The 13333-nt window shown below is 42.1% G+C and overlaps 1 protein-coding gene across 9 annotated transcripts in view; it reads right to left on the bottom strand.

Annotated features, from left to right (window-relative positions):
- PTPRM (protein tyrosine phosphatase receptor type M) overlaps window positions 1-13333 on the bottom strand; it is a 691593-nt gene that overhangs the window by 209353 nt on the left and 468907 nt on the right. For 5 of the 9 annotated variants that reach the window (XM_054018882.1, XM_054018884.1, XM_054018885.1 and 2 more), the window contains one exon: window positions 9502-9634. In XM_054018882.1, the coding sequence (XP_053874857.1) occupies window positions 9502-9634 (133 nt within the window). Of the gene's footprint in view, window positions 1-1188; window positions 1219-9501; window positions 9635-13333 lie in introns of all 9 variants that reach the window. The other 4 variants (XM_054018880.1, XM_054018881.1, XM_054018883.1 and 1 more) reach the window with 1 other exon arrangement.

Here is a 13333-nt window from a genome sequence, read left to right as displayed (position 1 = left end):
CTTACAAATACTTATACATTTATTTTCAAAACTCTCCTGTAAGATAGAAAGTATTTTTATTCCCATTTTACAGATCGAGATTGAGAGCTGAGGCAGAGAGAGATTTAGGCCAAAATTTGCTAAGGAGTCCACTAATTTTGGGTGCCTCACTGAGTGCCCAGCTTCAGACACTTAAGGCTTTTTTCAAAGGTGCCGAGTTGGGTACTTCATTTCAATTTGAGGGCTGAGTGTTGAGCACTTTTGAAAATCAGGCCCCATGTGTCTCAAATTGGATCCCTGAAAAACACAGATTTATTGACAGTCTCCAAAAATGATGGTTTAAGCAACTTGCCCAGCATCACATAGGAAGTCTGTGACAGATATATGGATAGAATCCAGTCTCTTGAGTCTTAACCTATGCCTTAAAAACCAGACCATCCAACTGCCCTCTGATTCAATCAATACACACACCTTCCAACCTCTGCTGAGAATGAGGTAAGATTCCTACAGGCCATAGCCTCATCCACTGCACAACCTTATCTCATTCACCATTCATTGGGTGCAATGAATGAAACGGCTCCTGTGAAAAAAAGTATTATGTGATTACACTATTAAAGACTGCATCAAAACACTTGATTTCTTTATATATAGAAAACTATCTTTCTTCAGGCCCATATACTTCCTGAAGCTCACACACTTCCTGTTAAATCGGTGTTGTGCCTTTTAGATCCACTCAAAGAATGGCAACTCATGACATTTATGCACCATCTTTATTTATGAAATAAAAGGAAAATCTGCAGAGCAAATGGATGCAAATCCTTGTACACATGTCCACACATCACAATATTTTGAGCAGGACAAATAAGAAGGAAAACCCTAAATCAGTTCTAAAAAGAATTTGTCTTCCAAAAATATTTGTAAAATGCCAGTGAGATTTATGATGCCTGCCACTATTTTTCAATTTAAAAAATTAATCGTATTACTGTATTCAAAAATACTGAAACACACAGTATGAGGCAAAGGAAACCATAAGAAAATGTCAAATTGGTTAAAATGACATGAAATTATTAACCATGTTGTTTTTAGCACTGTAAAACTTCCTTTGTGAAACTCAAACACTTTGAAGTTCCATCATTAGGATTCACTATTCACGCATGGAACAACATGGCAGAAAGCATGTCTCTGATGATGCACAAAGAAGTTACTTACAGGTAATAAGTGTAGGAGTGATAGCTTCTTCTGCCATGATGGTGGAAGGATTTAGGCAGTGGTGGAAAAGATGAAATGGAAGGAAAGAAAAGCCAAATATTAATGTATGAAAAATCAAGATGAACTGAGACCAGAAGTGGTGACACAAATGAAAGGTAGTACAAATGCATCTCAGGCATATATGCAATATCTGTCCATTCCAGATATGACATAAATCTACATAAAATTTTAAGCAGTAAAATACATAATACCTCACCGAAATGTTAAATTAGACAGTTTAAAACAAGTATAACAGCTAAGTAACATATTAGATACATAATAGTTATGTATTATATACATCCATATAATACATACACAGACACACACACACACGTAAGGTGCTAAACATGCTTTTATTTCGCATTGTATTAATTGGTTTAGGAAGGACATGGCATCTCTACTGCATTAGTTAGAAGTTTAGGAATGAAAAGTCTTAGAATCCTTACAAAGTAGCTTCTCTTCCTGGCAGAGTACTGTGGAGTTTTTTTTGGAGGCTCTTTCTAGTTGCTCTCGTTCCTTAGAGACATTAAAACTTAGCCTACCATGGATATGATTAGCCTGACTTGTCACCCAAAGCTTGTTTCCAGAAAGCCAAATAAACTGTCAAAGTATGTTTCCACTTTTCATTAGGCATTTCATTGCAGAAGAAAAATGAAATAACTTCCTTGTCCCTTTGTGTCAGAATTACTTTTATAACCTTGGCTATATTACTTCACAAAGAGTGAAATTCACTCCTTCCCCAAGTAAAAGGACTATATTCAGGGATAACCGTGGAGGTTTACTGGTGGTGTGAAGACAGAATCCATCCCCAGTCTGTGGGCAGAATCCTGCACCTCTACTATTTCTGGCTCTGGGAATACTACAAAAGGCCACTTGGATCCCAAGCCTCTTCATCCATGTAAGCATGGATCCAGTGCTCTTTCCCACCTGAGCTCCCTCACAATGATTCCCTCCACTCCACATTCAGAGCCAGTGAGGAACCCGTTGCTGCAGTGGGCAGAGTGCACAGGGCCTCCTGCCCAGCTGCGCCGCCTGCTGCTGCACCTCTCTCCCTCCCTGATCAAGGCTCCTGAAAGCAGGGAGGGGCAAAGCCCTCCACAAAGGGATGAATTTCACCCTGCTCAGATTCAAAATATTGATTCTAATTAAAAAGAAGCTTATTCTCCAAAAACCATCGCCTTGCCATAGCTACAAATAATGTTAATGTACTGGTAAGATAAAAGACTGAAATAAACTGGGTAGGCATCTGTAATTCTCATAGCACACAGATACAGTGCTTTGACTATGGCAAAAACTTGTAAACAGGCCTAGCAAAGGACTACCACAAATGCTAACTTGCCTTAGGCTACATGCTGCAGGCATCCCTTTGAAAACTAGGCTTTCATCACATTTTCTCTCTCATCTTCTTTGTTTGAGGATGCCTTCAGAAATATTTTCCAGTTTTTATTCCCATTTTTCTGATACTTAACAGTATTGTTTAAACACAAAAGGCTGGTACTGAATATTTAATCATATGTGGCACATTTGCAAAATGCACACCTGTTAAAACTGGATTTAAAAAGAGAACCAAGAATATGGTAACAGGAAGGCTATGGATAAAATTCTGCACTTCTTACTCAGGTATATCTGCTACTAAATTCAGTGCCTGCAGGAAGGGTGCAGGATTGGGCTGTATGAAAACGGTTCTGGTTACTTATATTGTGTTGGGAGGAGGTTGTTTTGGTATGTGGCGTAATCATAATTATCTTTTTTTTCCCCTTCTCTTTTCAGAAATTATTCATTCTCTAGCTCCCATTTAGAATCTCATGACACCGCAAACCCTATTCCTTGCCATATGTTGCCGTGACAGAGATTTAATGTAATTAGTACAAATGTTCTCATTCATCTAAAAGATATATAGCGATTTTAGAAACAACAATAAATATAATTAATCAGTGCAGCACGGCTGGTGCTTGTACGCATAATTCTGCCAAACATGTTATTGAGATAAATTATTCTGTTTAAAAAATGTTGAAAACTCAGGTGCTTTAATTTGTGTGACTACATCAAATTACAATTTGATATAATAGGAGAAAAATTAAATGTCTCATGTTTAAGTTATTTTTATATGGAGTTCTTATAATGTGAGCAAGAGGTTTTAGAAGATGAGACTCCTTGAAAATTAGATTCTGAAGTTTTAAATCCCCAACAATTCTGAGGTGCCGCAAAGAGAAAATTTGTTATAAAAATATAATGTTCTAAACCTGGGTAATTTAAGAAATAGAAAACTAAGACTTACAAAAACATTAGATCATTTAGCAAAGACACTGTCCATGCTTTGGAAAAATCTCAGTTTTAGAAAAGCAACCTTAAAAACTGAGTTCCATTTTACTTTTGATATATGTGGATAGGTCCTTTGGCATGTTTTATAAGTGGAGGTTAACCCAGGTGACATAGTTAGTATAGTGGCTTCTGCGCCACCCCTCTTCTGCAGCTGGCATAGAAGGCATGACAAAGGGAAAGGAGGTCCTCGTTGGGTCTTCCCCTTGACCTGAGTTATCCCTTGTTTCCATACTGACTGCTGGGAAATGTTGGCAGCTGGTGGAAATTAGAACAATCTGAGCTACATCAAGAGAGTGGACTAGTGCAGTTAGTCTCAACCAGGGGTCCAGAGCCCCCGGGGGACCATGAACAGGTTTCAGTGGGTCCACCAAGCATGGCTGGTATTAGACTCGCTAGGGCCCAAGACAGAAAGCCAAATCCCTGCCATGTGGGACTGCAGCCCGGGGTCCCAAGCCCCACCACCTGGGGCTGAAGCTGAAGCCTGAGCAACTGAGCTTTGTGTTGCCCCTTATGGTATGGGGCTCTGGGTAATTGCCCTGCTTGCCAACCCCTAACACCAGCCCTGGCTTTTATATGCAGAAAAACAGTTGTTGTGGCACAGCTGGGCCATGGAGTTTTTATAGCATATTGGGAGTGGGAGGGGGAGGGCTCAGAAAGAAAAAAAGGTTGAGAACCCCTGGACTAGTGCACTGCAAGCTCAGCACCAGAGAGTAGAAAGGGTATTCTTGAGTAGCACTAAGCCAGGGGTTGGCAACCTACGGCATGCGAGCCGATTTTGAGTGGCACGCTGCCTGGCCAGTGAGAGGAGGAGGAGGAGGGGCCGGAAAGCACCACGATGGGAGAAGAAGCGGGGGAGGAGGGAAGCTTGGCTGCCGCAGGACCAAACTTCTGCCTCCTGCCCCCGCAGGGGAGAGCGGTGGGGGGGGGCTCCCGGCCCCCCGCCCCACTCAGCCCCCCCCGCCCACCGTTCTCCCCTGCGGGGGCAGGAGGCAAAGCTTGGTCCTGCGGCATTCCAGCCCCTCCTCCTCCCAGAGGAGCAGAGCCGAGTGGCAGCGTGCTCGCTGCTCCGTAGAGGAGGCAGAGAGAGGTAAGGACAGAGCCTGGGGGAAGGGAGTGGAACAGGGCATATCCCTCCCAGCCCCCTGCCTTGAGCCGCTCAGGGCAGGGGGCTGAGAGGAGCCCCAGCCTTCTGCCCTGCACCCCCCCACCCCTCTGTCCTGAACTCCCCCACCCCAAACCACACCCAGCCTTGTGCCCTGCACCTCCACACAGCCCAGCCCTCTGCCCTGACCTCGAGTCCCCCCCAACCAATACCCAGCCTTCTGCCCTGCACCCCCACCTCTCTGTCCTGAACCCCCCAACCCCAACCCACACCCATCCCTCTGCCCTGAACCCCCCCACCCAGCCTTCTGCCCTGCACCTCCACAGAGCCCAGCCCTCTGCCCTGACCTCGAGTCCCCTCCCAACACCCAGCCCTCTGCCCTGAACCCCCCTCACACCCAGCCTTGTGCCCTGCACCTCCACACAGCCCAGCCCTCTGCCCTGACCTCGAGTCCCCTCCCAACACCCAGCCTTCTGCCCTGAACCCCCCCCCACAGCCAGCCTTGTGCCCTGAACCTCCACACACCCCAGCCCTCTGCCCTGACCTCGAGTCCCCCCCCAACACCCAGTCTTCTGTCCTGAACCCCCCCACACCCAGCCTTGTGCCCTGCACCTCCACACACCCCAGTCCTCTGCCCTGACCTCGAGTCCCCCCCAACACCCAGCCCTCTGCCCTGAACCACCCCTTCACACCCAGCTTTCTGCCCTGCACCCCCACACACCCTAGCCCTCTGCCCTGACCTTGAGTCCCCTCCCCTCCTCCCAACACCCAGCCCTCTGCCCTGAACCCCCCCCACACCCAGCGGGCTGAGCAGGCTGGCGGCGTAAGATCAGCATTTTAATTTAATTTTAAATGAAGCTTCTTAAACATTTTTACATACAACAATAGTTTAGTTATATAATATAGACTTAGAGAGAGACACCTTCTAAAAAAATGTTAAAATGTATTACCAGCACGCGAAACCTTTAATTAAAGTGAATAAATGAAGACTCGGCACACCACTTCTGAAAGGTTGCCTACCCCTGCACTAAGTATTCCTTACCCATTTAAACAGATACATACATTAGAAACTATTAGAAGGCTCAGGCGTATGTGCATCTCAGAGTGGAAACAAAAGAAGCACACAAGAAAACAACCCTTTTTTGTTGTGGAGAACGGAGGCAGTTTCTGACACAATCAAATATTAATAGCCACTGGTTTACTACACTCCCACAGCAGCAACAAGATGGTAGCACAAACTGGAACTGCTGCATCCCAAATAAACACACCCTCGAGCAAACCTCTCCCATTAAATCTAAATTTTCAACCTCAATACTTTTTGGAAACTTAATTGAAATAACAATAATTAAAAAAAGAAAAGAATAGATAGACAATACAGTAGATTGAATTATGCCTTTTATCTATCCATCCCTCCCTCCCTGCTATTATCCAACAGCCTTAATACAATTTTGGAAAGCACTCCTATTTATTATTATTGTTTACCAAACATTACAGGAATATTGCAATCACTTTCATTCCACTGTTTTTTTTTTTTATAATTTGCCAGTGAAAGCAAAACTTCCTTTATGCATGTAGTTGTCAATGAGGTCCTGCAATTTTCAATGCAGGAATGTTGGAGGCAGGAGGAGATTGGGTAAGTTGCTTGAAACTGTGCAATGAGGGCTAGATTCAAATTCCATTCAAGTCAATGGAAAGACTCCTACGGACTTCAATGGGCTTTGGACCAAGTCTTAAGTGAGACAGACTGATCATATTTGAGAGCAGGACACTCCACAGGCCTGATTCTGATTTCGTGGACCTCACTGTAAATTGATATCGCAATCATGACCCAGCTCCCTCTACCCACTGTAGTAGCCATTAGAGCAACCAGCATCTTTATGCTGGAAGAAGGGTTTAGTGGTTGGTGCATCAAACTAGTAGACAAAAGTCTAGGCACTATTCCTAGCTTTGCTGCAGATTCCTTATATGCTCTTAGGTAGGTCACTTAATTTCTCTGTGCCTCAGTTTGTAAAATGAGAATAATATTTAAGAACCACTTTAGAAGAGCATTGGGAGATTTAATTAATATAGGGTTATGAAGTGCTTTTGGGGTTCTCGGATGCAAAGTTCCACAGAAATGCAAGGTAATATTTTTGGACCCAGTCCTGAATTCCTTACTCAGTTAAAACTCCCGTTGAAGTAACTGATGCCCAATTATCAAGAAGTATAATCATCACATGGTACAATATTGATAAATTTGTTTCACTCAGAAGTAGTTAAAGTACCATAAAACTTATGACATACTGATATTGCCCTTACATTACAATTGTACTTAGCTTGCAAAACAATTATAAATTCTCTTTGAATGCATAATATATACACAGTAACTGAACCTAGGTGAACTATAGGGACCCTAGGTTGCTTAGCCAATTGATACTCTACTGAATAACTGGTTCAAGTTTTACTTGGGTCATAAGTGCAATCATTTCAGGTCTGTCTATGCTACAACTATATGTTAGGTGACCTGGACAAAACACAATCATCCCTATATCTGGTTAAAAGCTGGCTACATCTTGTAATGTAGATGAGTCCTAACTGTACTCTACAGTCTCTGTTCAAGCCTGCAGTGTGGTTCAGGGACACGGTTAAACATTAGTTATCCATAAGTCCCATCTACACTACAAGATAGAATGGCGTTCTAACAATGTCAAGGGACAACATTTTGTAACAGAGTTCCCGGACATGGTTACTGTAAATAGGCCTTAGTGGTTTCCGTTTAATCACTAGCAGACTTGTCTCAATCACTAAGAACATTTGTCCCAAATGATGTCAATGGGGAGAGGGGGAAGAGAACCAAGTGCCCTACCCACACCTGCCACCAACTACATGGGACTGGAGCCTCCCCATTGCCCAGGGATTGGCTTATAAAAGGCCTCAGCAAAGCAACAACCACTGGAGCAACTGAGGGGCCAACATTTGCCAACAGAAAGACTGTGGAGAGAGCAGGACCCAAGCAACCCTTCCTTTGCTCCTGGCCAGCTCTCCCTGGGAGGCAAGAAGAGCCTTTGCAGGAGTCTCTCTCTTAACTAGAATTACTCTACACTTTGGCACAATTTGTTAAAAAATGGCAATCTGGGCTCAGGAGAGGCTCAGAACTGGACTAAGAAGGGTGTCGCATGTAGGTCAGGATTAAGTGATGCAGGACTGGCAAAGCAATGTGGAGAGCCTTAATCACTGCATGCCAGCATTATGTCTGGCTCCAGGGAGGGGCTTTTGGGCCTCATTTTTTATAGTTAAAATGGAAAGTATGATTGCAGCAAAGAATTAAAAGCAAATGTATGGAAGGAGAAGGTACTGCATTTCAGAAAAGATTTTACTCTTGCTACACAGGATTATAAACCCAGGAGTTTACTGGGAATGTCTGGGTTTTGCAGGACTGCTCCAGTGTCCCAGATACTATTTAGATTGGACTCAAATTTCCTCTCTTCTCTGTGATGGTCCCTCATTGCCTCGTCTAGTTCCTGTAGTGGTCACTCCCCCTCCACTGGGGGAGCTCACAGTTCCCTTTCCAGGACTCTCTTCTTCCCTCCACTGCCCCCCCTCTATCTTAAAGAAAACTGGGGCCCAGCTGGCTCTGTGTTGTGTCCCAGTGCACGACCTGCCTGCCAGCTATTTAAATGTGCATCTGAGGTGCTCCAAGCCTGGCACTATCACCAATTGCTCAATGTGCTCCAGGTCTGGAAAAATCCCAGACCTATTACACACTACTGGTACGCACACAGTTCAATCACCAGCCTGCAAGCAGTAGACTAGGACCAGCACAAGTGGGCCTGAATTTCCTTTAAGGAAGGGAACACTGGACTGTAATTGGGAGGCCAGAGGGGAGTTCCAGGGAAGTTAAGTGGAGGTAGATTGGAAGAAAAGGGTAAGAGATGAGCACTCAAAGGACAAACATTCATAGTCCAACCCCTCTTCAAGCTGCCAAACCCTACTCACCCACTCCTTCAACTACCCCCAACCCGAACACCATAGCTGCAAACTCTTTCATACCTCCGAGTAGATGGCCAAACCTTGATTCAACTTACTACTGAAATTCTCCCAACATAGGCAACAAAACTTTCAATGTCCTAGCTGCTAGAAACTTGCAGTTTTCTCCCTTCCTCACCCCTTTACACTGTGATGGTATTCAGAAAGGAAGTAGGTTTCTCTATTTAAAACAGAGGCAGCTACCTCTATTGCTATAGCAGTTTTCTAATGATGTACAAAGCACAAAACCCGAACGCATGTGTGCTAAACCTACTTTTGGAAACCTCCAGCATCTTTCCAAGAGAACCATTTTCATTTGTTTTCATGGAATGAAATCTGCGCAGAACAATATAGACTTAATCCATACCACAATTCATCTCAGCTCCCCCATTCCCTTTCTATTTAGACGGAGCATTTCTTTCATATTCAAGATGGGCAACTTCCTCAGATTTCTGTGGGGAATCATCTAATATCTAACTTTCAGCTGAGCTGCTGCATAGAGACGAGGCTTGCCCTTCTGGGACAGAGATACTGTTCTTACATTATTTGGGCCCATCATGCAGTAGTAATATGTACAATGCTAGAATCATTAACCTTCGGTTGTTTTTCTTTTATAACAAAGCCACAAACCTTAATTCATAAAAAAGTGCTGCAAGATGAAAAATTCATATAGCACAGTTTTACAAAATGCCACAAGGCTTCAGGGAAAATAAGCAGCATTTCCTTAACTCTGTGGTAAAGGGCAGCAAGGTGGCTGGATACATTTACCTGAATTACATGGAAAACTGCTGAAGGAGATGCTCTGACACAAATATGCACATAGAAAACATATATTAACTGCTCACCTTTTCTTCATTACCAACACAACCCCCAGAAATATAATAACGAACAGCAAGATGCCTGCAATGACTCCAGCGATTTTAACAGTATGGTCTGTCTCCTTCTCTGGCTCTGGGTCTGGTTTTCGAGTAGCAGCTCCTATGAAGGTAGCGGATTTAAAAGAAAAGGGGGGGAAAAAGAACAAACACATTACACTTTCTTCTCCTGTTACATTTAACATACGTAGTAATAAGCCTTATCAGAGCCGACAGACGGCAATGCTTTGATTTTTTTTTTAAAAACTGGTCTCATATGCACTGGAAGGAATGTAATTGTTCATATTGTTCTACAATATTTTGCTAAACCACAGCACAAGATGGATACTACACCCACGCCTGACCCTTTTATAAGACCCTCTTCACACATACAATTTTCTATATTTTTATTATCTGTGTTGGCTCCCTGTTCTTTCTGCCATTTAAAAACTTGCTAACACCACAATAACTATCCTAAGCCTTTATCCTAATTTGATTTGCTGGAACATCTTCCTTAATTATTTTTCATAAATGAAGCAGTAATTCCATAACATATTAGCTTAAACACCTGGAAAAGTGAGATAAGCTCATTTACCACGCGTTTTACCAGCAATTGTTTTTTTGTACAATAGACCTTTTTTTTTTTGCCTTTGGAAATCTAAATCTAGGTCACATCTGGTAAGCAAAAGACTCCTTCTAAGCAATTTATTCACAAAGTGGGAAGCAGCTGATGATCACACCACTGGCACCCACATTTAATATCTGTTTAAATGAGATAACCAGTGCCTTGCAGCAGCTACTGTCTTAGCTTTTCCAGCTTCCCCATTTAAAAAAAACCCACCATTTGTATTGTTTACTGTATAATGTGATGGAACGTCAAATCCATGTCTGATGAAATATCCATTTCCTCCACTAAATGAGTTCAGGATGAAAAATGTTAAGGACATAATGTTCAATTCACTAAACTGAATATATATTTTTTGAGAACTTACACTTTTTAAAATCAAAATGTCACATATTTATCGTTTGAGGCACTACGTCACCTTTACAAAGTGGACAGATAGTCCTAGAAATAGGAATTTATTTATCAGTTTTCTTATTACAGCTTTTTTTTTGGATGGGGAAAGCAGGGGAGGTAAAATGCAATTAAACTATAATATTATAGAACTAGCATTCCCATCACAGTCTCCTGGTTTCATTAGGGGCACTGAAAGGCATAGTTGTTGTCTACTTGTCCTTTTATTTGCCTTTTTATGAAAAATGGCTAAGGTGAGGATTTTACCCGGGGCCAAATTTTCCTCTGCTCCTCTCCCACAATCAGGGCCAGGTTTTCAAAGGTGGTCAGCATCCAGCAGTTCCCGTTGAGACACTTATGGACCAGATTTTGGAAAGAGCTTAGTGCATCAGATGAGACAATCTGGCCACTTTTACTGGTGCCTAAATGTGAGCTGAGCCCTTCTGAATATTTGGAACCAACTGTGGGTGCTAAGTTTGTTTGAAAATTCTTGCCAGGGTGTATTGTAAACATAATGGGCTAGAGATATTTACTAACTATGGGCCCAATTCCACCATGTTTACTACGGCTAATATCTTACTATGAAATAGTCCCACTGAAATAAATGGGAATTCTGAACTAGTAAAACTCAGTATGTGTAAGGATAGCGGAATCAGGCTCTATATTTTCTGTAACAGATATGCATAACATTTTGTTCTAAACAATCCTGTTTTTAATTCCCCTGTATCATATGAGGGATTTCTTTAAAAAAAGCTTCCTATTATTATAATTTATACAGTACTCAAAGTGTGCTACGTACTTAGAAGATACCTACTGTACCTTCTTAATGCAGAAAACAGCTGTTGAGCTGAAAATGGCAGGTGGGAAACACTGAATCCAGGATGATATAAATGACAAGGGAAGATATGGAGTTTATAGCAAGTGGAAATGAGAATTGAAACAATAGCAAGATCTAAGCCAGGGGTCTCAAAGTCCCAGCCTGAGAACCTCCCCACTGCGGCCCGCAGAGGAGAGACGCATGCAGACACGATACTGGCAATGTCTGCTGCAGGCGCCGCCCACTGCAGCTCCCACTGGCTGAGGGAGAGGAACAGAGATACCATCACTAGTCGCCAGGCAGAGTCAGCCATGGAAGCAGCGTCACTTTTTTCCACGTCAAAATACCAAACACAACTATCTGATGCACACCTTCTGCAATCCTGAAGGTTTCAACTGCTCAGTCACTGAGGCCAAACATCAACAAACTGACAGAACTGAAGCATTGCCAGTGGCTGGCAAACACTAAAAACTCTCTGGCAGAGAATCGTATAAAGTTGTATGACAGTTTTATTATTTCTAAGAAATTCGAAATAAAAAATACAGTATAAACGTTTTTCCTGTCTCTTAATCAATTTCTGATTCAAGACAATACTTTGTTTCTCACCCCATGACTATTAGTTTCTTTAGTAGCCTCTTGTGAGAGACTTTGCCAATGGCCTATTTAAAATCTAAATAAATTACGTCAGCTGGTGCTCTTGTATCCTTTATTTCATCAAGTACAACAAATCCTAAGAAATTCGTGAGACATAATTTTCTTTTACAGAACCTGGGCTGGTTATACTCTGTTATATCATGATCTAACAGTCCTGGCATTTTATTACACTATTTTTATTACAGTTTTAACCAATTTGGCAGGTACAGATATAAGGTTTACTAGTTTGTAATTGCCCAGATCACCCATGGAGCCTTTTAAAAATATAGTTACAAGATCTGCTACCTTCAAATCCTCCAGTATCATAGCTGTTTTTAATGAGAGGTGGCATATTTTTGTTAGCTGCTCAGCCACTTCATACTTAATCTCCTTCAGAACTCTTAGATTTATAGCATCTGGGTCTGGTGACTTATTACTTTTTAAATTATCAATTAGCTCCATCAATTTCTTCTGACATCTCAATCTGTGATAGTACCTCATTTTTTATTACCAGAAAAGTGTGTTATAGGTATATCCCCTAACATCCTTTGTGGTGGAGACTGATGCAAATAAATCATTTAGCTTGTGAGCAATGTTCTTTTATTCCTTAATTTCTCCCTTGGTGATCCAGTGAACCCAGTGAGTTTCTTTCCCAGGCCTCCTGGTTCTGATCTATTAAAAGAATTTCATGTTTGTTTTTATACCCATTTGTTCTTCAAAATCCATCTTATCCCTCTTAATTTCCCTGTTACATATTGCCTGCTGTTTACTGGTTTCACTGGGGTTAGATTTCCAGATTTTGAAAGATCTCTACTTGGCTCAAATAACCTCTCAAAATTTGCCATCTAGGCAGACGGGCTTACATCATGCTTCCTGATTTTGTTTTTGTTCAGTGGTACACATCTTGTAGGAATCAGTTAATGTCTTCTTAACTATGCCACCTGTAAGGATTTTACTTCATTTACTTTTGACTCTAGGGCCTTTTTGACTAGCCTCTTCATTTTATTAAAGTCTCCCTTTATCAAGTTTAATGTCACTTTTTGGTATCTTATTTCCCATTAGGATGTTGAACCTAATAATATTATGGTCACTATTACTTAGTGGCTCAGCTACTTTTAATTCTTGAATTAACTCCTGCAAAACAATCCTGTGACTGTTCCATGGCTGGAAGAAGTTGGTGGAAAATTCCTCTCTTTCCCCCAACAGAGTTCCCAGGGCCCAGCCAAGTTACTCTGTCTAGGTACTGTGGGAAGGATTTGCCCCTTTGTGTCTGAATAATTTTGTTTATCTATTTAGGCAGGAGCTGCCTCATTCCCTGTGGTCTGTAAAGAGACAAGCACAATGCTGGTGGTTAATAA

The sequence above is a fragment of the Malaclemys terrapin genome, chromosome 2 (genome assembly GCF_027887155.1).
Source record: "Malaclemys terrapin pileata isolate rMalTer1 chromosome 2, rMalTer1.hap1, whole genome shotgun sequence".
Taxonomy (NCBI): Eukaryota; Metazoa; Chordata; order Testudines; family Emydidae; genus Malaclemys; species Malaclemys terrapin.
This window is presented reverse-complemented; position numbering and strand designations above follow the sequence as displayed.